At 54.8% G+C, this 23338-nt stretch overlaps 2 protein-coding genes across 2 annotated transcripts in view; both read left to right on the forward strand.

Annotated features, from left to right (window-relative positions):
- The window catches only part of LOC102861770 (cytochrome b-c1 complex subunit 1, mitochondrial-like), an 11062-nt gene extending 5992 nt beyond the window's left edge, over positions 1-5070 (forward strand). The window contains exons 5-13 of the mRNA XM_006893019.1: positions 3-201; positions 1111-1190; positions 2851-2966; positions 3244-3387; positions 3484-3644; positions 3737-3822; positions 4115-4203; positions 4513-4588; positions 5006-5070. Coding sequence (XP_006893081.1) covers positions 3-201; positions 1111-1190; positions 2851-2966; positions 3244-3387; positions 3484-3644; positions 3737-3822; positions 4115-4203; positions 4513-4588; positions 5006-5070 — 1016 coding nt within the window. The remainder of the gene's footprint in view (positions 1-2; positions 202-1110; positions 1191-2850; positions 2967-3243; positions 3388-3483; positions 3645-3736; positions 3823-4114; positions 4204-4512; positions 4589-5005) is intronic.
- A 4678-nt stretch (positions 5071-9748) lies between these two features.
- Positions 9749-23338, forward strand: part of COL7A1 (collagen, type VII, alpha 1) — a 33919-nt gene continuing 20329 nt past the window's right edge. Inside the window, exons 1-45 of the mRNA XM_006893020.1 lie at positions 9749-9833; positions 10350-10530; positions 11172-11331; positions 11419-11512; positions 11604-11765; positions 11962-12125; positions 12200-12329; positions 12427-12543; positions 12643-12789; positions 12868-12984; positions 13062-13211; positions 13293-13421; positions 13853-13996; positions 14086-14211; positions 14303-14446; positions 15241-15360; positions 15722-15865; positions 16142-16267; positions 16369-16515; positions 16780-16902; positions 17187-17333; positions 17578-17712; positions 17797-17943; positions 18024-18160; positions 19188-19314; positions 19399-19545; positions 19634-19806; positions 19903-19938; positions 20022-20048; positions 20146-20190; positions 20262-20324; positions 20717-20788; positions 20902-20937; positions 21076-21111; positions 21273-21344; positions 21451-21528; positions 21768-21794; positions 21876-21929; positions 22063-22116; positions 22322-22381; positions 22469-22504; positions 22655-22699; positions 22778-22813; positions 23092-23136; positions 23228-23263. Coding sequence (XP_006893082.1) covers positions 9749-9833; positions 10350-10530; positions 11172-11331; positions 11419-11512; positions 11604-11765; positions 11962-12125; positions 12200-12329; positions 12427-12543; positions 12643-12789; positions 12868-12984; positions 13062-13211; positions 13293-13421; positions 13853-13996; positions 14086-14211; positions 14303-14446; positions 15241-15360; positions 15722-15865; positions 16142-16267; positions 16369-16515; positions 16780-16902; positions 17187-17333; positions 17578-17712; positions 17797-17943; positions 18024-18160; positions 19188-19314; positions 19399-19545; positions 19634-19806; positions 19903-19938; positions 20022-20048; positions 20146-20190; positions 20262-20324; positions 20717-20788; positions 20902-20937; positions 21076-21111; positions 21273-21344; positions 21451-21528; positions 21768-21794; positions 21876-21929; positions 22063-22116; positions 22322-22381; positions 22469-22504; positions 22655-22699; positions 22778-22813; positions 23092-23136; positions 23228-23263 — 4581 coding nt within the window. The remainder of the gene's footprint in view (positions 9834-10349; positions 10531-11171; positions 11332-11418; positions 11513-11603; positions 11766-11961; positions 12126-12199; positions 12330-12426; positions 12544-12642; positions 12790-12867; positions 12985-13061; positions 13212-13292; positions 13422-13852; positions 13997-14085; positions 14212-14302; positions 14447-15240; positions 15361-15721; positions 15866-16141; positions 16268-16368; positions 16516-16779; positions 16903-17186; positions 17334-17577; positions 17713-17796; positions 17944-18023; positions 18161-19187; positions 19315-19398; positions 19546-19633; positions 19807-19902; positions 19939-20021; positions 20049-20145; positions 20191-20261; positions 20325-20716; positions 20789-20901; positions 20938-21075; positions 21112-21272; positions 21345-21450; positions 21529-21767; positions 21795-21875; positions 21930-22062; positions 22117-22321; positions 22382-22468; positions 22505-22654; positions 22700-22777; positions 22814-23091; positions 23137-23227; positions 23264-23338) is intronic.

The following is a 23338-nucleotide window of genomic DNA, read 5'->3' on the forward strand; positions in this document are numbered from 1 at the left end:
AGCTGTGGAAATTCTGGCAGACATCGTGCAAAACTGTAGCCTGGAAGACTCACAGATTGAGAAGGAGCGTGATGTGATCCTACGTGAGCTGCAGGAGAATGATGCTTCCCTGCGGGATGTGGTCTTTGACTATCTGCATGCCACAGCGTTCCAGGGCACCCCCCTGGCCCAGCCTGTGGAGGGGCCCAGTGAGAACGCCAGGTGAGGGTTGATTTTCCCTGTAGTAAATATGTCCCCCATTTGGACTAGGGCCAGATCCCTTCCAGGCCAATTCTACAAGCATTTGTATACAGTTGACTGACTGCTCATACAGCCTGTTTATTTTCCTAAGTTACATGATCAGAGACCTTTTCTGGGTTGCTGTACGGTCCTTGTGAATCCTTTCTTTTTTGTGTGTGTGTGAATCCTTTTTAAGGGCAAGGAAACAAATAGGTCTGTCTTGAAGAGGTTGAAACCAAATTTCTCCTTGGAGGCTAGTATTTTAAAGCTCTGTCTCACATGCTTTGGGCACATGGCCAGGAGGGACCAGTCCTTGGAGAAAGACATCATGCTCAGCAGGGTGGAGGGACAGCGTAGGAGAGCAGGACTCTAGATGGGATGGATTGATACAGTAACTAGGGTAATGGGGGTTGGTGTGTCAGAGTCAGTGAGACTGGCTCAGGACAGGGCAGGCTGCAGAGCTGTTGTACACAGGGTTGCTGTGGGTCGCAGGCGACTTGATGGCACATAACGATGACAGCAACATGTGTTTACTCAAATTGTAGGATGTGTTCACGCACATGTTCTGCCAGCCTGAGAAGCGAGGGTGTGGTCTCCTCCCGTGTGTCTTACTGTCCCCTGGTGAGACATGACCTGTAAGGGTCTCCACAGCACATCCCCTCTTGGGTGAGGACTGTGAACCTGTCCTGGGTTCAGGTGTGAGGCAGACTGTCCTGCAGGCCCTGGAGGAGTGGCTGCAGAGACAGGAAAGGGCCCTTGATGAATGTGCTAGGTCACAGTCGCTCTCTAGGGAAGTTGTTTGTACCTTTCCTCATCTCTTCAGCCCATTTGCCATGACCCTCCCTGCTCTGGTTTGAGAGAGGTATTGATCTACTGGGGTGTGTCTTGTAGGAAGCTGTCACGTGCAGACTTGACGGAATACCTCAGCAGACATTACAAGGCCCCACGAATGGTGCTTGCAGCAGCTGGAGGTAAAGCCCTGTGGTAAAATGGGCGGGTGGGCACAAGTCTGGGCTACCAGGGCCTCAGTTCTCCTGGTTTTGCTACAGTTCTGGGTCACCTTGTCCTAGTCCTGCTCGTGCCGGCGCACCTCTCTTCGCGGCCCTGTGCGGTTAGGTCAGAGTCTACTCTGCCACTACTTCTGGTGCTGGCCCCCATTAGTTCTGGTCTCAGTTTGGCTGCTGGCCCATTCCCAGGCTTTAGGCCTTTTCTAGTCCCTCCTGGTCCCAGGCAAGTCTATACTTGGCATGTGGGCTGGGGAGACAAGCCCCTGGGCCTGTTCGTTATGACCCTGACAGCAAGCCAGATATTGGATGTGTGATAATGCCCATTTGATAATAGCTAGAAGTATCTTTTAGATTTGGGAGTTAGATTAACACATACTTGGACAGAAGATTAAGAGGGCATGAAAAAAATAAGTGGATTACAAAGTGAATTGGGGAAAGGAGAAGGGAGTGGGAGGGAGGAAAATGTGCATCAGTAAACTAAAACCAAAGAAAAGACAGCATGAGGGACCTGAGCGGAGGGGAGGGTTTGTTCCACAGTGTGATGGATACGCTAAGGCTTACTCTGCTGTTTGTGGGCCAGACCGGTCCCCTCACCTCAGCCACAGGAGCGGCAGTGTATTAAGTTTCAGTAACAGGGTCCCGTCCATATGACTGATGTGTTGATTATCTTCCTGAAAGAAGCATTCTCTCTGGTCCCCAGAGTGAGGGTAGACCAGCCAAGGAAGGGCTGTGTCGCACCTGGTGGGGACAGCAGGAGCAGGGAAGAGAAGTGAGTGTGCTCAGGATATTTTTATAGACAGAAGCTTGACAAGTCTGATCCTGGTGGGTAGGAGAGCAGGGCCAAAGATGCTTCCTTTTTATGGCTTTAGCCATTCGAATGGCTGAGTGGGTGACAGGCTGGTAAGAGCACAAATAGAAGTCTTGGAGGTAGGGAACCAGAGGATCAAAGACTGAGTCTCTGACCTGTCAGGCTTTACTGAGTTGGAGCAGGCCTAAGCTTAGGGGAGGGAGGAAGATGGCTGAGGCATCTGGCACGCCATTGCTTGGGGTGGGCTCCTTGCTGTCCCAGTGCTCACCACTTGGGATGCTAGGGCAGCGGGGACCACCTCCTGTGGATCCGCACAGGTGAGTCCTGTACGGGGATGTAAGGACATAGGTTTATAATGTAACTTGTGCTATTCCAGCTCTCAGGGACCCCAAAGGTACTCAGAGTCCTGCAGGAGCCCCTCTGTGTGCTCTTACATTCACTACCCCTCACATGAACAGCAGCCAGGATCTTCCTGGGGAAGGAAGGGCTAGTGGGACATGGCACACGGCTTTGTGCCTGAGGAATTCCCGTCTTCCCCTTGGTGGAGATGAGAAGTCTCTTTGAGGGCAAGAATCGACACAAACAGGCACCTGTTTTTGACACTCACTGCACTCCCACGTCTGTGGGTGAGGCGAGGGGACCTGTGCAGCCCAGAAGTGCTTCCCTTGCCACAAGCAGGTCTGTTAGTGAAAGTTCCCTAACCCTCACCCTGTCTTGACAACCAGTCTGTCATCTGCCGCTTGTCTCACTGAGGCAGCTCAGGGATCTTCTGCGTTTTCCCTTGATCCCGGCTGCTCAGTAACATTGTCCTGGCAGGAGTGGAACACCGTCAGCTCCTCGACCTCGCCCAGAAGCACTTCAGTACCGTCTCTCATACGTACCCAGGGGATGCTGTGCCCACCATCCAGTCGTGCCGCTTCACCGGCAGTGAGGTGTGCTTTCTGGTGGACAGGGCTGGTATTCTCAGCTCACATGGGCCTCGGGTGGGTTGGAGTGAGGGGGTGTGGGTGTGTCCACCTGGCCTCTGGGAGGCCCATGTGTGTGTCTGTGTGTGTGGTTATCCACCTGATCTCCAGGCATGCCTCTGGAGTGGGAAAGTGGCCCCGTGGGACCACATGTGTTCACATACACATGCATTGCTCCATCTCCACTCTTCCTAGTCACCTCAGCAGCCTGGCTGCCTCCCAACCTGCCCATGTACCGTTCCAGATCCGCCATCGCGATGATGCCCTTCCCCTGGCCCATGTGGCCATTGCAGTGGAGGGGCCTGGCTGGGCAAACCCGGATAACGTGGCCCTCCAAGTGGCCAATGCCATTATTGGCCACTATGACTGCACCTACGGTGGTGGCAAGGTGAGTTATGTACTGTCCCCTCCCTTGCCTTCCGGGAGGGGAGAGTATTGGGGCCATGGACCGCAGGCAAGTGGGTGACAGCCTTTGCCCCGGCAGAACCTGTCCAGCCCTCTGGCTGCCGTTGCTGTGACCAACAAGCTGTGCCAGAGTTTCCAGGCCTTCAACATCTGCTATGCGGAAACAGGGCTCCTGGGGGCGCACTTTGTCTGTGACCACATGAGCATTGATGACATGATGTTCTTCCTGCAAGGCCAGTGGTGAGTACCAGCCCAGGACTGTGAGAAGGGTTCGGGGCGGCTAAAAGGCACAGTCTCTCAGAATGCACTCTTGCAACCCATCCGTGCTTTAGGATGCGCCTGTGTACCAGTGCCACAGAAAGCGAAGTGGTCCGGGGCAAGAACATCCTCAGGAACGCCCTAGTGTCTCATCTGGATGGTGAGCTCTCCGGTCCTTTGGGGAAGATGGGGAGGAGGTGTTTGCTGGCGGTGACAGCCCCCACGTGACCATTGTCCTAAGCTAGGTTAGGGAAGAAGGTGCTTCCGATCATTCCCCCGCCCTCCTTGAGTGACTTGATTTTATGTAGGTGAGTGTGGGCGAAGTCACCAGCCCACTGTTTCAGCAACAGGTGGTCATAAGAGAGACGGTGGTTGTAATCTGGAGTCAGCTGTGGGCACCAGTGGCTCTGGTCTGGACTGGGTAAATCCGACGCTTCCTCCTGCTCTTGCAGGTACTACTCCTGTGTGTGAGGACATTGGCCGAAGCCTCCTGACTTATGGCCGCCGCATTCCCCTGGCTGAATGGGAGAGCCGGCTTTCGGTAACGCAGACCCCGTGGGAGAGGTTCCACAGGCTTGGCCTAGCAAGCCTTTGGGAGGTGGGAAGTGGGGCCTGACAGTACAGTCCTGGAGACATCCCTGGTGTCCTGGGTAGCCATCACCGCAGGAAAGTGGGGTGGCAGAAGCCAAGGAGGTCTACCGTAGGGATAAACCTGCCACCTCACTCCTTTTGGATTAGGGGACAGCTCCCCCATCTGAGTGATCGATCTTGATCATCTGGGTAATGTTGCCAAGCTGAGGTGGTCTCCAGGTACCTGTAAGTCAGCATGTCCTCTGCTCTTGCCCCACAGGAGGTGGATGCCAGTGTAGTGCGTGAGGTCTGCTCCAAGTACTTCTATGACCAGTGTCCAGCAGTGGCTGGAATAGGTGAGTGGCCTAGAGTGGCTCTTTGTCCTCTTGGCTGGTCCCTTGGCCTCTCTTTCAGCTTCTATTTCCCCGCCCCCGGCTGGCACTGGAAGCAGCAAGTTGAGGCCTCCAGGAGGTTCTCCCCAATAGCCTGGCTGCCAGGGAGTTCTTTTTCAGTAAACCTGCCCCGGCAGCTCCCTGACTCCCTGCCAAGGTGCCTCCATTAATGCCCCACACCCAACAGGTAACGGGCACCTCTGTGTGGGGTGGGGCTCCGAGCGTGAAGGGACAGGTCCCGCACCCTGAAGGAATGTTCTCGTCCCTCTTTCCACTCAGAGCCTCCCCTGTGCTGGGCAGCTCCGAGTCGGGTGGGGCACAGGTCCAGGTGTCCCTGTGCAGGCCAGGTACTCCACCCTGACGCCCCACCTATCCCCACAGGCCCCATCGAGCAACTCCCAGACTACAACCGGATCCGTAGCGGCATGTTCTGGCTGCGCTTCTAGGCAAGGAGCCTGTGTAGGCAGAAGGGAGGGGCAGGGGGGCACATGGTCCCCCCACCACGCGTGCCACCCTAAATCCTCAGACCTTTGCAAGAAGAAGCTATGTCACAGATTAACTACCAATAAAATCATGTTGAAAACTGTCTTGTAAAAAAAAAAAAAAAAGAAAAGAAAAGAAAACTGTCTTGTTCCTTTTTTGCCTTGGCATTGAGTCCAGTTGGGGAGCAAGACCTTTATTCTAGTTCTTTGTCCCCCGAATCCTTTTTGCCTTTCCACATCCTTGGCTGATGTGTCCTCAGCCAGGGGCATGTGTGGGGGCTGCAACACCCAGGCCGGAAGCCTTTGATGCCTGCAGGGAGCTGAGCCCAGATGTTCCCACTCAGCCACATGGGGGATGTCAGCCATCCTGTCCTGAGAGTGGGAATGTAGGATCTATGGGAATGAAGCCTGGCCTTTAGCCTGGGAGGGCTCCCAGCCTGGAAGCTCAGGGGGCTCAAAGCCCTTGCAGAGGATCCTGTAGAATTGTCTTCTGGAAATCCCTGGCCCCTGGGACTTGGAGGAAGCCTCTTCAATGTGTTTACTCTGGATTCTGGGAGAAGAGGGCCTGGGGCAGTGTTCCTATTTGGTTTCTGACTGCTGCCTGGACAAGCAAGGCAAGAATCGTTTGCCTCAATTTGTAGCTGACTCAGGCTCCAAGAATAGCCCTGAGCTCAGTGGGGCCGGAGCCCCCTCCCTTGGCCAGGACTGTCCCAGGCGAGTTCTGAGTTGCTGATCCCTTCTGTGATGGCTTGGACCTGATGGAACACTCAGTGTCTGGTCCCCAGCATGTGGCCCCTGGATCCTAAGGAAGGTGAGGCAGCAAGGCCCCTTTTCTACATAACCCCTCCCTCAGATACTTCCATAGTCAGGTCTTCTGGGAGCCCAGTGGGAAGTGAGGGATTGAATCTAGGGGGAAATTGCTGGTGGGCAAGGGGCCAAGAAGTGCCATTCAAGAGTTCCCCCGCACATCCCAGCTGCTCATTGGGTACCTCCACGTGGGCTGACTCATAATGACCCAATCCTGCACCATCCTCAGGATCTTTGATGTGCTCCAACCCATTGTTAGAGTCAGTGTATCAACCTATCTTGTTGAGAGTCTCTAGAGTTTCCTTTGCACCTTTCCCTGCGTGATGTGTGCAAGGATTGGCCCCTCCTGCCAACATGCCCAGAGTATGTGAGGACATTCCCCATTCTTGCCTCTTAAGGAGCTCCCTGGTTGTACTTCTTAAAACATATTTGTGCTTTTGGCAGTCCAGGCTTCTACACCACAAGCCAAAGGCCTCAGTTATTCTGTCATTATTCATTGTCCCAACTTTTAGATGCATAGAAAGCAGTTGAAACCTTTTTAAACCGACATAATTGCTCTTTAACACTGGGGAAGTCCTTGACAACAAATGTTTCCATTAAAGGTCATCTTTTGATTTTTTTTTGACTGCTGTTACTGTGGTGTTGACTATGGATCTGGTGCCTTACACCCATTTGCTGCTGCCACCCCTACCAGAGGCTATACAAATGATCCAGGCTCATGTGGTCGATCTTTTGGAAGTAGATTGCCAGGTCTTTCTTCCAAGGCTCCTCCAGTGGAACTCAAACCTGCTGAATATGTTAAGATTGCACCAACCAGACTCGCTCTCATTTGCTGGCACAGGTGCCAATCAGAAAGCATTTGTCAAATTCCTCGAAAGCCCACAAACCAGCTGGCGTGTTTGACAGTTGGAGAACAGCCATTGGACAGTGTAGAACCTTGGGATGCTTGTAGATTATTTGGGAGGATGAGTAGATGCTGCACACCAAACAAGAAACCCACTGTCTTCAGGTTGATAACCAGCTTACCTACCCTCCCTCTGCTTTCTGAGGCTGTGGACCTTTACTGGAAAAGACTGTGCCTTGTTATCCTGAGCAGTGGCGGGTGGATTTGGACTTTCAGTTAGCAGTCAATATCTTAAACATGACAGCAGGGTGACTAGTATGTGCTGCTGCAGGTTTGGGCTTCATTTTTCCTCTGAGCCCAGCTCTAACCCTTTAAGGCTAGAGGCACATGCAGCACATCCTTGAGAGAGCTCTACCCTCTGGAAGTGATCTAACCTCAATGGACCTTGAATGCCAAGCCAAGTTCTAGTTTACCCACAAGGCATTTAAGGGGAGGGGCATCAGAGGTTCCTATAAAGATAAGGGATGTGGTCAGAATTGAGATCAGCATGAATTTCTATGGCAGTGCTGGCGAGCTTCACTGGTAGAGCAGAAGTCACTGTCTACAAAGAGAGACAGCGTCCTCAGCAGGACTGGCAAATTGAAGAAAGGGTTGGTCATAGCTTTGGCCACAGTTATGGTGAGGACTTATGGGAGTGTCCAGGAGTCTGGAACGGGAAAAGCTATGTCCTAGAAAGAAATCTAGCTGGACACAAATACGGTGTCATCTGACAATATGGAGTATACAAGAAGGAGTACTGAGTTAGATGCTGAGTTCTGAGGCTATACTTGGAGTTGTGTGCTTGCTGGGTGGCTAGAGTCAGTGGCCTCAGAGAACATGTCTTACTCATATCCCAGTCTTGTCCCAAACTCCCAACAGCCTCCTCACCTAGTGATCCTTTCACATTTCTTTTTTTTTTCAAATTTTTAAAATGTTATTATTTTTCGTGTGTATACTGTCAAATTGGATCTGACTGGTACAGGAGGAGATTGTCCCTCCTCCATCAGAGCATCTGGTAGATTCGAACCACATACCTCTGGGATTGCAGCGCAGCTTCTTGCCACTAGGCCACCAGAGCTCCCTTCACATTTCTTTTTTTTTTTTAATTTATTTTATTATTTTGTGTGTGTGTACCGTCAAATCGAATCTGACTGGTAGAGGAGAACATTGTCCCTCCTCCAGCAGAGCATCTGGTGGATTCGAACCTCATGTTTCTGGAGTTGCAGTGCAGCTTCTTGCCACTAGGCCACCAGAGCTCCCTCCTTCATATTTCTTTTATGGGTACCTTACAGTTCTTCCTGAACACACTCTCAGCTGGGTCTCCAGTCTCTCCTAAAAGCTGCACCCTCATGTGTGTCCATATCCACATGACATCTGCCCTGTTCCTGTCCACTCTTATGGAAGGAGACTCAGGAGCTTCCTCTGTAACAAAGACACCTGATTCCCTGACACCCTCTCCTGTGGGAATCATAAGAGGGGCTGTCCCTGTATTCTGGATTTCTGGGCAGCCACGGTCTTTCTTGTCCCTGTTCTCTCCACACCAACCATCAGGGCTGAGTTCACCTGCCTCCATCTCTCCCCACTCAGTCCCACGTCAGAAGGGCTGAGTGGTGATGCTTTCCGGCCCCCCCGGAGTCAACCGGCACCAGTGGGGAAAAGCTCTTGGAGGGAATTTCTCTCTGCCTTGATGTCACTTCCCTAGTGAAAATTCACATGCTTGGGACCATCAGGAGAGGGGAGACGGAAAGTCAAGTTGGATAAGGAGAGTATCAGATAGAGGGCTCATGATCATTCTGGTGTATGAGATGAGAAGCGGGAGCGACCCATGGTGGTCCTGGTGGGGGTGTTGTATGGAGGGAGGTCTTCAAGAAGAGTCAACTAAAGGAGCTCTGGCAGTGTAATGAGGACTTGTGCTTCCAATCAAGACTAGTTCATTGAAGAAGGGAGGCTAACAGGACATACTGAGGATGTGCTGGGGGTGGGTAACCCAGCCCGGGGCTCAGACAACCCACCAGTGTGGGTGTGAGTAAGAAAGCAGAGATTCCTGAGGGGTGAGTTATCACAGCGGGTGGTCCCTTCCTTCACATCTGGGCAGCCCCCTCCCTGCAGACACAGCTGGATGGCATCTGCCTGGGACTGATTAAGGGCACCACGGGGGGTGGGGGAGACTGGGATGCACAGTATACATGAGCATAATACAAGTTGTCTATCTGGCTTCCTCCTTCAAGTCTGTTGAGGAACATTACCTGGGCCCAGCTCAATGGATCTTGGGTTTCCCTGGGATGCTCCCCATAATTGCTAAGACCACTGCAACTGGTAAGGGGAGTGGCATAGGGCACAGGAGGCCTGACAGAGGAGGGATGGCTGAATCACAGGAGTGGCTGGTGAGACCTATGGCCTGAGGGCTTGTCTAGGCCCCCCGCCACGTGAGTCATCTCCAGCTGTTGCCTTCCCTATCCACCTCTGCTGTTGTCCCCTCAGTTTCCAGGAACTTGTCTACATCCTGACCTCCAGTAGCCGTTTCACTGGTTACTGCGCTTTCACCCAAAGCAGCCGGGATCTGCGCCCCTCTAGGGGTGGATACTCCTCTCAGCTCAGGATCAGCTCCGGTGCGAAATCTTAGGGGGATTCCCAGAGGCCACAAAAGGGGGGCTTGTGTTTAAGGCGAGTCAGATCCACAGGGAGGGGAAGGGGTGGCGACCTTGCGGGGTTGGGGGTGGGGTGGGGGCGGGCCGGGTCCCCGCCCTCCGCTGCGCCTCCTGGGAGCAGGGACTTTTCTCTGCTTCGGCTGCGCGTCTGCGGCGGCGGCAGGAGCGGAGGACGCGCAGGCAAGGCCGGGCCGGGCTGGGCGGCTGGCTCAGGGGGAGAAGAGTGGTCCGCTTGGGTTTCTACCTGCTGAGGCCCCGCGGGGCAGGGGGAGAGGGTCCTGGCTAACCGATCCCCTCACCCAGGATGAGGCTGCGACTCCTGGTGGCCGCGCTTTGCGCTGGGGTCCTGGCGGGGGCGCCCCGAGTGCGAGCCCAGACCCGGGAGAGAGGTGCGTGCAGCGCAGGAAGGGCCCCATTCGGGGCGTTGCACCCGGTCACCCGCGGGCCCCATCGACCGGGCCCTCCCACCTCACCTCCAAAACGCGCGCGCGGATTCTCCCCAATTCTTCCCGAACTTCGTACGCCCTCCGCTGTCCGTGCCGGAGCCCCCCACAAACCGCTAGCCCTACCAGGTTCCTAATCCGGGTCCCCCAAAGCGCTCTGGGTCCTCTATCTTTAGCCATCCTGCACCAGACCCTCTTAAATCTGCGTGCGTCCACGGAGGCCGACTTCTGCCCTAGATTCAACCCCTCCTCAGAAGCGCCCCCCCAACTCTGCCTGCTCCAACCCTCCGCGCGTGCAGGTCCTCTCACCGGGCCTTCCAAGGGTCCGGGGCAAGATTTGCATAAATGCAAGATTTACATGAATTTGCATAAATCAGGCCGCCCCCTCAATCTTCAAGGGTCGGGTGAAGGAGGGCTTGGGGGGCTCCAAGGAGAAGTCGTAATCTCCTCTCCCTGCTCCAGTGACCTGTACACGTCTTTACTCCGCTGACATTGTGTTCCTACTTGACGGGTCCTCTTCTATCGGTCGCAATAACTTCCGAGAAGTCCGCGGCTTCCTGGAGGGGCTAGTGCTGCCCTTCTCTGGGGCCGCTAGTGCTCAGGGCGTGCGCTTCGCAGCGGTGCAGTACAGCGACGACCCCCGGTGAGTGGGCCCCACCAAGGGCTGGGTGCCAGCAGACCCCACCAAAATGCCATTCCTCAGACATGCCTGGAAAGCCAGAAACCCCCAAGCCAAACCACTCTAGAGGTAGGCTTTGGAGACCCCAGAGATGCTGAACCAGGACTTATTCTGTAGATACAGGCCTAGGAGGTCCCATAAGTAAGAGCCCTTGATCTCTGACATGTCCCCAGGCTAGTGCCCGGCCAAAGACAGGACTTTGTTTCTTATTCTGGAGGCAGAGATCCCCACGCATTACATGTCTGCTGGACGCTCCCTGTTCTAACTCTCTGGCCCCCTCAGCTCCACCCCTTACTCAGGTTTTCTTGTCTGGCCAGGCTTGACTGGCCGTTTCCCTGTAATTGTTAAATTAAGAAGGCATTCTCCCCTCCCTCAAGCTCTCGGCTCCAGGGATTCTGGATGTGTCCAGACTTAGCCAAGGGTAGAATCCACAGGGGTGTCTGTTGACTCAGGGTGAGGGGCTTCATGTGTAGGAACAGGAGCTATAGGACCAAGAGGATCCTCAAGGAAGCCTGGTGTCCAGGCCCTTGCCCTGGAGGTCTCTGAGAGGCCACAGTCGGAGGAGGTCATCACCCCTGAGCTGCTACCACCTTCCAACCCCACAGGACAGAGTTTGGCCTCGATGCGCTTGGCTCAGGGAGCGATACAATCCGTGCCATCCGGGAGCTCAGCTACAAAGGGGGCAATACACGAACCGGAGCTGCCATTCTCCATGTGGCTGACCACATCTTCCTGCCTCAGCTGGCCCGTCCTGGCGTCCCCAAGGTAATTCTTAATCTCACCGTGCCTCCCAAGGTGACCCAAATCAAGGGTCCAGGGGGAGCCTTGGTTTGACCCCTGCACCTGTTCCAGGTCTGCATCCTGATCACGGATGGGAAGTCCCAGGACATGGTGGACACAGCTGCCCAGAGGCTGAAGGGGCAGGGAGTCAAGCTATTTGCTGTGGGTGAGTCCTGAGCCAAGGTAAGGGGTAAATTGAGGGTAAGAGCCAGTCAGAGGGAACGTGGCAGTTGAACTGTGATTGGGCATCACTTCAGGGATCAAGAACGCTGACGCTGAGGAGCTGAAGCGAATTGCCTCACAGCCCACCAGTGATTTCTTCTTCTTCGTCAATGACTTCAGCATCTTAAGAACACTTCTGCCCCTTATTTCCCGCCAAGTGTGTACGACTGCGGGTGGTGTGCCCGTGACCTTGCCCTGTGAGTTCCTGCCCATACTGTGTGGCCTGATCTGGACTTGACCCTGACCCAGGGGGCAGTGGTTTTACCTCAAGAGCTCCCGACCTTTGACTCCAAGCTGGGGGTGCTGTCCCCTGATCCTGACCTGGAGGTGCTGACCTTACCAACCCTATGCTCTGACCTTCCTGCCTTGATATTCCATTCCCTTCACTTTTAGCCGATGATGTGACCTCTGGCCCACGGGACCTGGTGCTGTCTGAGGTGGGCAGTCAGTCCCTGCATGTACAGTGGACAGCAGCCAGTGGTCCTGTGACTGGGTACAAGGTCCAGTACACACCTCTGACAGGACTGGGGCAACCACTGGCAAGTGAAATGCGAGAGGTGAGGATGGCAGGCGTGGGAATTAGAGGCTGGCAACTTGGCTGGGCAAGTGAGCTGACCTTGAGCCTGTGCAGGTGAACGTTCCAGCTGGTGAGACTAGCGTGCGGCTACAGGGCCTCCGGCCTCTGACCATGTACCAGGTGACAGTGGTCGCCCTCTACGCCAACAGCATCGGCGAGGCTGTGAGCGGCACAGTTCAAACCAGTGAGCAACCTCTGACCCCCCTCACCCAACCACCCAACTCAGTAACCTTTCCCACTCCTGACCCTTAATCTGTGATGGGGGACCTTTCTTTCCTCAGCTGCCCTGGAGGGCCCAGAGCTCACCATCCAGAACACCACGACCCACAGCTTCCTGGTGGCCTGGCGGAGCGTGCCGGGTGCCACTGGCTACCGTGTGACATGGCGAGCCCTTAGAGGTGAGTGAAATGTGTAGGCTGAGGGGAATCTCTGTGCCTCAGACAGGCTTGTAAGGTCCCCAGTCTTCAAGGCCCACTGATCCTCTGTGTCCCTTCCAGGTGGGGCTGCAGAGCAGCAGGAGCTGGGCACTGGGAAGCAGTCAATGTTGCTGCGTGGCCTGGAGCCTGGCATGGACTATGAGGTGACGGTGAGCGCACTGTTTGGCCGGACCGTAGGGCCTGCCTCCACCCTGACCGCCCGCACTGGTGAGAAGCTGGGTGTCTTCAGTAGGCTGGGGTGGGGTAGGCAGGACAGGATGACTGACATCCATGTGCCCTGGACAGATCCTTCTGTTGAGCAGACCCTTAACTCGTTCATCCTGGGCCCCACGTCCATTCTCCTCTCCTGGAACCTGGTGCCTGAGGCTCGAGGCTACCGGCTGGAGTGGCGGCGTGAGAGCGGTCAGTGCAGGGGGCTCAGGGTGGACAGCCAGGGGTTGGGGCTGAGATTCAGCAGAGCTGACCTCGTTATCTTCCAGGCTTAGAACCACCAAAAAAGGTGGAGCTTCCCTCCAATGTGATCCGATATCAGCTGGAAGGGCTGCAGCCAGGCACTGAGTATCGTATCACTCTCTACACCCTGCTGGAGGGCCGGGAGGTAGCCACGCCTGCGTCGGTGGTCCCCACTGGTGAGGGCTTTGCGGGCATGGCCAGATGAGTGGGGAAGGTGCAGGGGCTCTGGCTGGCACTCACATGGAGCCCTCCAACAGAAACCGAGCAGCCCGTGGGCCAGGTGCTGGACCTACAAGCTGTCGAGCTGCCTGGACAGCGAGTGCGAGTGTCCTGGAGCCCAGTCCCCGGTGCCACTGAGTACCGCATCACCGTGCGCAGCATCCAGGGTGAGGTGGACAAGGCCAGCACCACTCCCTCCCATTAAAGTTCCAGCTCTCAAAGTCTTGCCCCTCATCCCATCCCTTTCCATTTGTGAGTCTCTATGGCCTCTACCCCATCTTCTTAAATCTCCACTTTCAAGGATGGTATTGAGCTCAGAATTGTCATATATAGGACCTTCCTGTCTGTGATAGACCCTTGTCATCCGTACCTATGTTGCTGTCCACTGACTCTAGACATCCTGTTTCCATCCATCCCTGATCTCTTACGACTTCATTTGATATCCCATATTGTTCCCTTATCCCCATGCCTAACTGACCTTTTGCATCCTGTATTCTTGACTACCATCACCCTATATCCCCGCTTTTTACTGAGTTCTGTCATCCTATGTCCTGATCCGTCACTGACTCCTGCCCACCCACCCCAACTTCTCCCTCAGGGGTTGAGAGGACCCTGGTGCTTCCTGGGAGTCAGACAACCTTCGACTTGGATGACGTCCGGGCGGGGTGGAGCTACACTGTGCGGGTGTCTGCTCGTGTGGGCTCCCGAGAGGGTAGCGCCAGCATCATCACCGTCCACCGTGGTGAGCACTGCAGACCCGTGCTGGGAGACAGCTGCCTGGAGTTCTCTGTTCCTGGTCCTGACCCCGATCTCTGTCTCCAACCCTCCCAGATCCGGAAGTCACGCTTGCCATCCCAAGGCTGCGGGTTGTGGCAACAGATGCAACTCGCATAAGAGTGTCCTGGGGCGCTGTTCCTGGAGCCAGCGGATTTCAGATCAGATGGGGGACAGACAGTGGTCAGTGGCGGGAGGTGTAGGAGGGGAGCTGAGGGGAATGATCAGGGTATAGGGACTGAAGGAGCAGGCCAACTCTTCTCTCTAAACTTAGGTCCAGAGTCTAGCCAGACACTGTCTCTAGACTCCACTGTCACAGACATCACAGGACTGAAGCCAGGAACCTCCTACAGGGTGACTGTGTCGGCGCTTCGGGGAAGGGAGGAAGGTCCCCTTGCGGTCATCACAGCTCAGACTGGTCAGAGCTTGAACAAACGCTTTGCCTTTCTGCCTCTATTTCCCCCACCAACCCAAGCCTCCAGGCTCAGACCCTTCCCACTCCCCTATCCTGCTTGCTTTCTCTCAAGCCCTGTTTCTTGAGCTCCACTGTCATTCTCCTAAGATCCCCGGTATCTTTGCCCTCAGAGCCCTCTACTGCCTTTTCTGTTGGACTTTTCCCTATTCTCTGATATTTACACTTGCTCCTTTGCCTGAGCCTATCACTGCTCTCCTTTCTAGCATCCCCATCAGATCCTCACCTGCTTTTTTGGTCACACGCATGTGTCTCTCCTATTCTATCATCTGCCTCCTCAGATCCCCACCACCTCTTCTGTCAGAACCTGTGCTCCTTCCCTTATCTGACTCCTTCACTATCAGGTCCTGTCTCCTGATAGAATCCTATAACCCTTCCTCAGCAGGTGGCCTCGGCCACCTTCCTTTTCAGGGAACTTTGGTGGCCTAGTGTGTAAGGAGTTGCACTGCTAACCCAAAGACACATGCTTTGAATCCACCAGCTGCTCCTCAGAAGAAAGACGGGCATTCTCCTTCTGTGTGATTTATAACTTCCATAAACCCACTTTAGGGTCACCTCTGAGATGGTTCTGACTCGATGGCACGTAATAACTTTCCTCTTCATGTCCTCCCGTTTCCTCTTCTATGACACCACTGCTTCCTCTGTCCAGACTCCTGCCTCCCCCATTAGACTACCTACTGCCTCTGCCGTCAGACCCCAGTTATCTCCCCCATCAAATGCTCCACTGCCTCTCTCCTTAGACCCACTAGGCCCAGTGACAGCAGTTCGTGTGACTCAGGCTGGAAGCTCATCTGTCACCATCAACTGGACCAGAGTTCCTGGAGCCACAGGATACAGGATCACCTGGCGCTCAGGCCACGGTGGGGACCAAGGGCTGAGAAGGGTCATGGAGGCAAATCTGGCTGGATTGGGGACTGGGTGTGTCCTGAGATGTCATTAGGATGGGACATAGGGAGACATTTGTCCCTCATCCCCACAAATGTCAAGGTGGAGGCATCACATAAGGTGACAAATGACATAAAAATTAAAGATGCTCGACCAGGGCAGCTGTACAAGAAGGGGCCAGGCATCTGTTCATCTTGAAATAGGGGGAGAGGTACCACTTAGCCATTCTCCCTGGGTCTTCATTATCTGCACTGGATTCCTGGCTATCTCAGGGGTCCAGGTGGGACACTGGGGGCAAAATCTGGCTGGTCTTGTAACTCTCATCCTCAATTCCAGGCCCAGAGAACTCCCAGCTGGTCTCTGGGGAGGCCACGGTGGCCGAGCTGGATGGTCTGAAATCAGATACAGAGTACACAGTGCACGTGCAGGCCCACACAGCTGGTGTGGACGGGCCTCCTGCCTCTGTGGTGGTCAGGACTGGTGAGTGGATCCTGGCTAGCTGCTTGTCATGCTTTGTCAGCTTCCCTGCCCTAGTGTGTACTCCTCACTGCTCCAGCTACCCCTTCCTGGGACTGTCCTGTTCACATGAACCCATCCCATGCTGACTGATTGTGTTAGGAGTCCCTATACTGACCTGCCCACACTAACCTCTTGGAGACAGTCAGACTGCTCCTAGGTTGACCCTGTTCACAGTGTCACCTTATTCTCTTCTGGCAACCTAGTGGTCCCTGGCCTTCACCTTGCCTCTCTTTCCAGCTCCTGAGCCGGTGGGCACAGTGTCAAAGCTGCAAATTCTCAACGCTTCCAGCGACGTTGTGCGTGTCACCTGGGTGGGCGTTCCAGGAGCCACAAGCTACAGACTGTCCTGGGGCCGGAGCGACGGTGTGTCCTTCAGGCCCCCACCTCTGCCCTTCCTGACCAAGACTGCCTTCTTCATTCAGCCATCTCCATCCTTGACTCTTGTCTTATGCTCACCTGACCAGGTGGCCCCAGGAGAGAGCAGATCCTCCCAGGAAACACGGACTCCGCTGAGATCAGGGGCCTTGAAGGTGGTGTCAGCTACTTCGTGCGCGTGACCGCGCTGGTGGGGGACCGCGAGGGCGCGTCAGTCTCTATCGTCGTCACCACACGTAGGTGGAGGTTGGACTTGGGCAAACCTTGGATGGGTGGCCTGCATTGTTTGGGAACCAGGTTTGTGTTTAGGATTAGGAAAGGGACCGGGGATTGGTCGTGAGCCTGTGGGGGGCGAGTCTGAGAGTGGAGAGCAATCCTGGGATAGGCAGAAGGGTCTCGGCTGTCAGTAGTGGGCGGGGCTTGTGCCGGACTTCGCCTGGGATTGGCGCAGGGGCCCTTGGGGGCGTGGCCTCCCTGATGGCGGTGTGTTTTCTCCTAAGCGCTGGAGGCTCCTCCACCCCTGAGGACCCTTCGTGTAGTGCAGCGCGGGGAGCACTCGCTGAGGCTGCACTGGGATCCAGTATCTGGGGCGCGTGGCTACCGTCTGCGCTGGCGGGCCGAAGGTGAGAGGTGCCTCCGGGTGGGAGTCAGGGAAGTTGAGAGATCATAGGTGGGTAGACAGGGTTGCTGGGGTGGCGAGGGTGGTGACAGTGGACGGGGTCCGCCAGTGGAGATCTGAGAGATCAGTGACAGTGCATAAGATCTGCAGGGTGATGGAACCGCTGAGGTGAAAATGGTCCTTAAAATCGACAGAGTCCAGAGGAATGAGTCCTTAGGATCAGTTGATGGTGGCATTTGTCCCCACCTTGGCACTTATCCCCTGCCCCTACCCTCTCACTTGCTTCAGGTGGCCAGGAGCAGTTCCATGATTTGGGCCCCGAGTCCAGCAGCTACCTCCTGGACGGACTGGAACCAGGAACCCAGTACCACATACGGCTGAGTGTCATGGGGTCAGCTGGAGAAGAGACCCCCACAGAGATCACTGCACGCACTGGTGAGAACACAGGGCCCACACCTGTCTTGGTGTGACTTCCCCTATTGATAGCCACCCTGATTTCTGGACCCTGTGACTCCTGAGTGACTCCTGCAGTTTCCCCCGTACTACCATGGGTCTGGGTTGACCCCAGCATCCCCTCCTGTTAGACTTCTGTCACTTCAAGGAGACACTCTGCCTTGGAAACCTCATCCCTCCACGTAATACCTAGGACATTCTCTCTGATCCCTGATCTCTCCTTCAGAGTCACCTCGAGTCCCAAGAACTGACCTTCGTGTAGTGGACACCTCCATAGATTCTGTGACTCTGGAGTGGACTCCAGTATCTGGGGCATCTAACTACATTTTATCCTGGCGGCCACTCAGAGGCCCTGGTCAAGGTGAAGGGAGGCCAGGGTTGAGATGGGCTGGCATTTTGGAGCTCCCTAAAGGGCTTGTTGTTTAACAGAGTTCTGTCCCTGCAGAAGTTCCTGGAACCCCACAGACACTGTCGGGGACCTCAAACTCTCAGCGAGTGAGAGGGCTAGAGCCTGGTGTCTCCTACATCTTCTCCCTGACACCCATCCAAGGGGGTGTTCGGGGTCCTGAGGCCTCTGTCACACATAACCCAAGTATGATGGACATAGTTTGGGGGGAACTCAGAGGGTACTAATAGGCTGGCCACCTTCGTAACTCGGCCTCCTTCCTGCAGGGTGCCCCCAGGGCCTGATGGACGTGGTGTTCCTATTGCACGCCACTCGAGATAATGCTCACCGATCAGAGGCTGCAAAGAGGGTCCTAGAGCGTCTGGTGTCTGCCCTTGGGCCCCTTGGGCCCCAGGCAGTTCAGGTTTGTCCTCAGAGACAGTCCAGACGCCTGTCTTTGCCTCCCCAGACTTTGCATCAGCTGCCACCCTCTACCCTACCGGTCACTCAGACTCCCCTCATGTTCTACATCTCACCTGCTCCTTGTCAGGTCAATGCTTCTGTTATTAACTTCTGGGGAAATAAAGGTTTTTTATTAGCGGTGTAGCACACTATAAACTATACCACCAGAAAGATTTACACTGTCATGATTGACTCTTTTTTTTAAAAAAAAACAGATTGGGGGAGCTCTGGTGGCCTAGTGGCAAGAAGCTGCACTGCAATCCCAGAGGAACACGGTTCGAATCCACCAGATGCTCTGCCGGAGAGGGAGGCGCAATATCCTCCTGTACCAGTCAGATCTGATTTGACGGTACACACACACAAAATAATAATAATAAAAAAAAATTTAAAAAAGTTAAAAAAAACCCAGATTGCCAGATTGACTCTTTTTTTCAAACATGATTTTTTTTTAAATTTATTTTATTATTTTTTGTGCATGTACCATCAGTCGGATCTGACTGGTACGGAAGAAGATTGCCCCTCACCACGTACCTCTGCGATCGCAGTGCAGCTTCTTGCCACTAGGCCACCAGAGCTCCCAAACATGATTTTTTTTTAATTAATTTTAATAAACGTTTACAGAGACTTTGGATTTCTGTTCATTCATTGTTGCACTTTTCTCCCTGCCCACCCCTGCAAACATGATTGACAATATAGTTCAGGCTGACTCATACCCACAGACTTTGTGCATCCCACCCCAGTGTGGTATCCCTTGACCTTTACTCTGTATTCCCCCGGATTCATCCCTGCTCCATCATCCCCCCATCCTTTATGTCCCTGCTCTGACCCTCTCATCCTCTAGGCAGTGTGTCCCCCACTCCTTCCCCATCAGTGCCCCAGGCTCTGTTCCCCACCTCTACCCCTGTTCTATCTTTCCCCTCAAGTTTTGTGTCCCTCCATCACTTCTTTGCCATCCCTCCAGCCAGGATCTGTATCTTCTTCCTCCCCAGGTTGGCCTTCTGTACTATAGCCACCGGTCCTACCCGCTGTTCCCACTGAACAGCTCCTACGATCTTGGCATCATCCTGCAGAAGATCCGTGACATCCCCTATACAGACCCAAGTGGGAATAACCTGGGTGAGGACTGCAGTCGGCGTGGACTCGTGGAACTTTCTCATTGAGCACTTAATGCCCAGGGTTCTGACAGGTCCTTCCTTCCAGCTGCAGCCGTGATCATGACTCAAGCCCGCCTGTTGGGACCAGATGCACCTGGGCGCCGCCACCATGCCCCAGGGGTGATGGTTCTGTTAGTGGACGAGCCATTGAGAGGTGACATCTTTGGTCCCATCCGTGGGGCCCAGGCTGCTGGTGAGAAGTGAGGCTGGTGGGAATGGGGTCTGGGAGTAGAGGTGGACCCAGCAGGGTTATCATGCAAGCTACCGACCCCCTTCTTTAGGGATCAATGTCATGATACTGGGCCTGGCGGGAGCTGACCTGGAGCAGCTGCGTCGCTTGGTGCCCGACATGGGCCCTGTGCAGACTTTCTTTGCTGTGGATGATGGCCCAAGCCTGGATCAGGCTGTCAATGGTTTGGCGACAGCATTGTGTCAGGCAGCATCAGGAACCCAGGTTAGGAGAAGACTTGTGAAGGGCTAATTGGGAGCAGAGGAAAGATGGAGTGTCTTGGTAGAACTCTTTGACTTCAGTGAAACCCTTTGCCTACAGCCACAGCCGGGGCCTTGCACTGTCCACTGTCCAAAGGTAAGTGTCCTGGGGTTGGGAGAACACGTGAGGGCCGTATAGGACCAACCTACTCTGATCCTTAACAACATGTCTTTCCCCAGGGCCAGAAGGGAGAACCTGGAGAGATAGTGAGTGGCTCTACTGGGGGACTAGAGAATGGATTTTGGGGCATCAGTGCGGTTCAGGAAACTTGCCAACACAGGACTCACTGATCTCTCTTCTTAGGGTCTCACAGGACAACCTGGGTCCCCAGGGCCCCCTGGCCTTCCGGTAAGTTCCTCCCCACATATGTTCTCTGTGCCCCACTGGTTTATCACCTCCTGACCCCTGTCTTCTTTCAGGGCAGGACTGGTGCTCCAGGCCCCCAGGGACCACGAGGAGGCACCAATGCAAAGGGCGACAGGGTGAGTGTGGAGACCATTGAGGTTCCCGTGGGCCCTCCTCCAAGTATCCTCAAGATTTTTAGGAGAGAGAGTGGAAAAGTAGAATTAGAAAGACAAGTATTCTTAGAAGCCTGAGTGGACATTGTAAATAGCAGAGACTTTTGGGGGCCGGCGGGCAGTGGATTTTACAGTCCTCTGGTGAGTCTTGGTAGGAGCTCTTAGTCCCAGAGGAAGCGCAGGCCTTTGACCTCATCACTGTCATGGTATTTGGGATTGGGCTTCATTCCGTTCTGAGTAGCCACTTTTCTGTCACACTCTTTCACCTTTGACAACACAGAGGCACCTGTTTGCGCCTCTAGCAAACCTGGGTGTTGAGGGGGTGTCCCCCATGTTCTGACCTCTTTGATCCTAAGGGCTTCCCTGGAGCAGATGGGCGTCCTGGCAGCCCTGGCCGCCCCGGGAATCCTGGGAGCCCTGGCCCAAAGGTGAGCAAGCCTGGTCCTTGTGGACCATTTGGTGGACTCAGTAGCGCCACCCAAGGGACAGTGCCTGATCCAGAGGGAGTGATGGGGGTCTGACTGTGACAATCCTTTCACAGGGCTCCCCAGGGTGGCCTGGCTCTCCTGGGCAAACGGTAAGGTGTCTTCCCCTCCCTACTGTCCTGTTCTTTTTGCTGGGTGGGGAGCCCCATGGGTGGAGCAGTGCTGGCCCATTGTTGCGGGGTCAGGGGAGCCTCAGGACTCCCCACCACTCTGCTCTGTTTTGTCTCCAGGGAGAGCGAGGGCCTCGAGGCCCAAAAGGGGAACCGGTAAGTAAAAGAGAAAGGGTGGTGTGGAGTAGGGGACCTAGAGCCCAGAGTGTCCTACTGAGAAGCAGTTCCCTGAGGACAGATCTGTGTAGTGACAGAGTCACTCAAGACTACCTGAATTCTGAATCCTGAATTCTGCTCATTGCTCTCCGCTCCTGCAGGGGGAACCTGGACAAGTCTTTGGAGGGGAGGGGCCCGGCCTTCCTGGGCAGAAAGGAGAACCTGGACCTTTCGTAAGTTCCATGACATGTAGGGATGGCTGCTGGGTGGTTGGGGGTATCAACAAGATGTGGCAAGAGTCAGAGTTCCACCGTATACCTGTCTCTTCTCTTCCATCAGGGCCCCCCAGGACCTCCTGGCCAAGTTGGAGGACCAGGACCCCGGGGTCCCCCAGGACTTCCTGGAACATCCTTGAAGGTGACAGCATGACCCATAGGTGGTCCCATGATCTCTCAGTGATCCAGGGACTGAGTGGCCCTATTTGAACCCCAAACAATTCCTTTCAGTTGCTTTGAGCCCATGTGACCTTTTGACCCCTCCTGTCATGATTCCTCAGCTCCCCTAGTAACCCAATTTGACCCTATGACCTCTCATCACCCCTGGTATCTTGGGGAGATGTGATCCAGTGTCACACGGGATTGTGGTTTGTCTTCCAGGGTGACAAAGGTGATCGTGGGGAAAGGGTAAGTGGGGCAAAGTAGACTGGGGATAACTTGGGGTCTGAGCCCCCTGTCTCTATCTTCTGATTCAGTCTTTTCTTCCAGGGCCCCCCTGGACCGGGTCTTGGTGACACTGTTTTGGGGGAGCCAGGACTGCCGGTGAGGGGCCCTTAAGGTTCTGCTGGAGAACTTGGGGTATAGATAGGGGAGCTGGGGTGGGAGTATGGCTAGAGTGGTGGGCAGATACTAGATATTAAATGCTGGCCTCATGTCTTCATTCTCTTCCCTGTAGGGCCTTCCTGGACCTCAAGGCCCAATTGGCCCCTCTGGAGAGAAAGGAGAGAAGGTAGGAGCTCTGACCTCTTCTTTTTTTTTTTTAAGAAAGCCTAAAACAGCTTTAAGGGAGCTCCCGGGTGAGATTCCTTGGTCTGGAGAGAGAGCTAGACCAGAGAAAACCTCCTGACCTCTTGTGTTCCGGTTCTGGCTTGGAGGCTCTGAATGTTGCAGGGCCGAATCTTTCCTTGATCTTCCTGCTCCCACTTCCCCTTCAGGGTGACTGTGAGGACGGAGCCCCAGGCCTTCCAGGACCACCTGGGATGCCAGGTCAGCGGGTGAGTATAGGACCCAGGAGTTCTGAGTGTGATGGGCATAGCCCCAGCCCCTGCCTTCCTGTGAACTCCTAAATTCATTGCTTGCAGGGCCCACGTGGACCTCCTGGAGTTGTTGGTCCCAAAGTGAGTGCTGGTTTTGGAGGGACTGGGCTTGGGGAGGCTGAAAGGTCAGGGTTTGAGGATAAATGTTCCTTCCAGAATATGAGTGTGTCGTTTCAGAGTGGGGAATGACTCCTTGTCCAGGTGTTAACTGTGTAACTCACCTCCCTTCAGGGTGCCCAGGGGCTGACAGGGAGCTCGGGGGAGCCTGGAGAAAAGGTACGTGTGGCCCAGGGGGTGCTCAGAGACTTGGAGAGTCAGGCCTGGACTCACCTCTGACCTCTTTTGTTCTATTAGGGTGAACACGGTCCACCTGGCCCAGCGGGGCCTCGGGTGAGTCCACTAACTCCAATGCCACTTTCAAGTGGCCTGGCTCTGTGTCCCCTTTGGGCTCTTGACATCATTTCTCCCTGTCCTCCTGCTCCTCTGTGCCTGTTTGCATGACTGTTGATCCCATCCAATGCACCTTTGACCCTTAACCCCCGCTGATCTAAATTTTGATCTTCCGTGACCCCTCTCTAGCTCCACCTCCACCCCACCCTTCTGCCCTTGTTTGCCACAATCCCCCATCCCCAATTATCTATGTCAGTCTTTCGGTTCCTCTTTCCCAGGGCCTCCCAGGACCTGTAGGACGTCCTGGACCTGAGGGTCCGGAGGTGAGTCTAAGAAGTGGCAGAACCAGGAATGGGTCCTTTTCATGTTCCTCTTGCACCCTAACTCTTCTGGGCTCACTCTCTCCATGTGCAGGGGCCACCAGGACCCGCTGGCCGCCGAGGAGAGAAGGTGGGTCTGTGGGCCGGTGCCAGGGACACAGCAGGTGGGACACGGGTTCCTAGGTGGGTCCCTGACACATCCCTG

The sequence above is a fragment of the Elephantulus edwardii genome, unplaced genomic scaffold (assembly GCF_000299155.1).
Source record: "Elephantulus edwardii isolate Elephantulus edwardi_28Jun2011 unplaced genomic scaffold, EleEdw1.0 scaffold00121, whole genome shotgun sequence".
Lineage (NCBI taxonomy): Eukaryota > Metazoa > Chordata > Mammalia > Macroscelidea > Macroscelididae > Elephantulus > Elephantulus edwardii.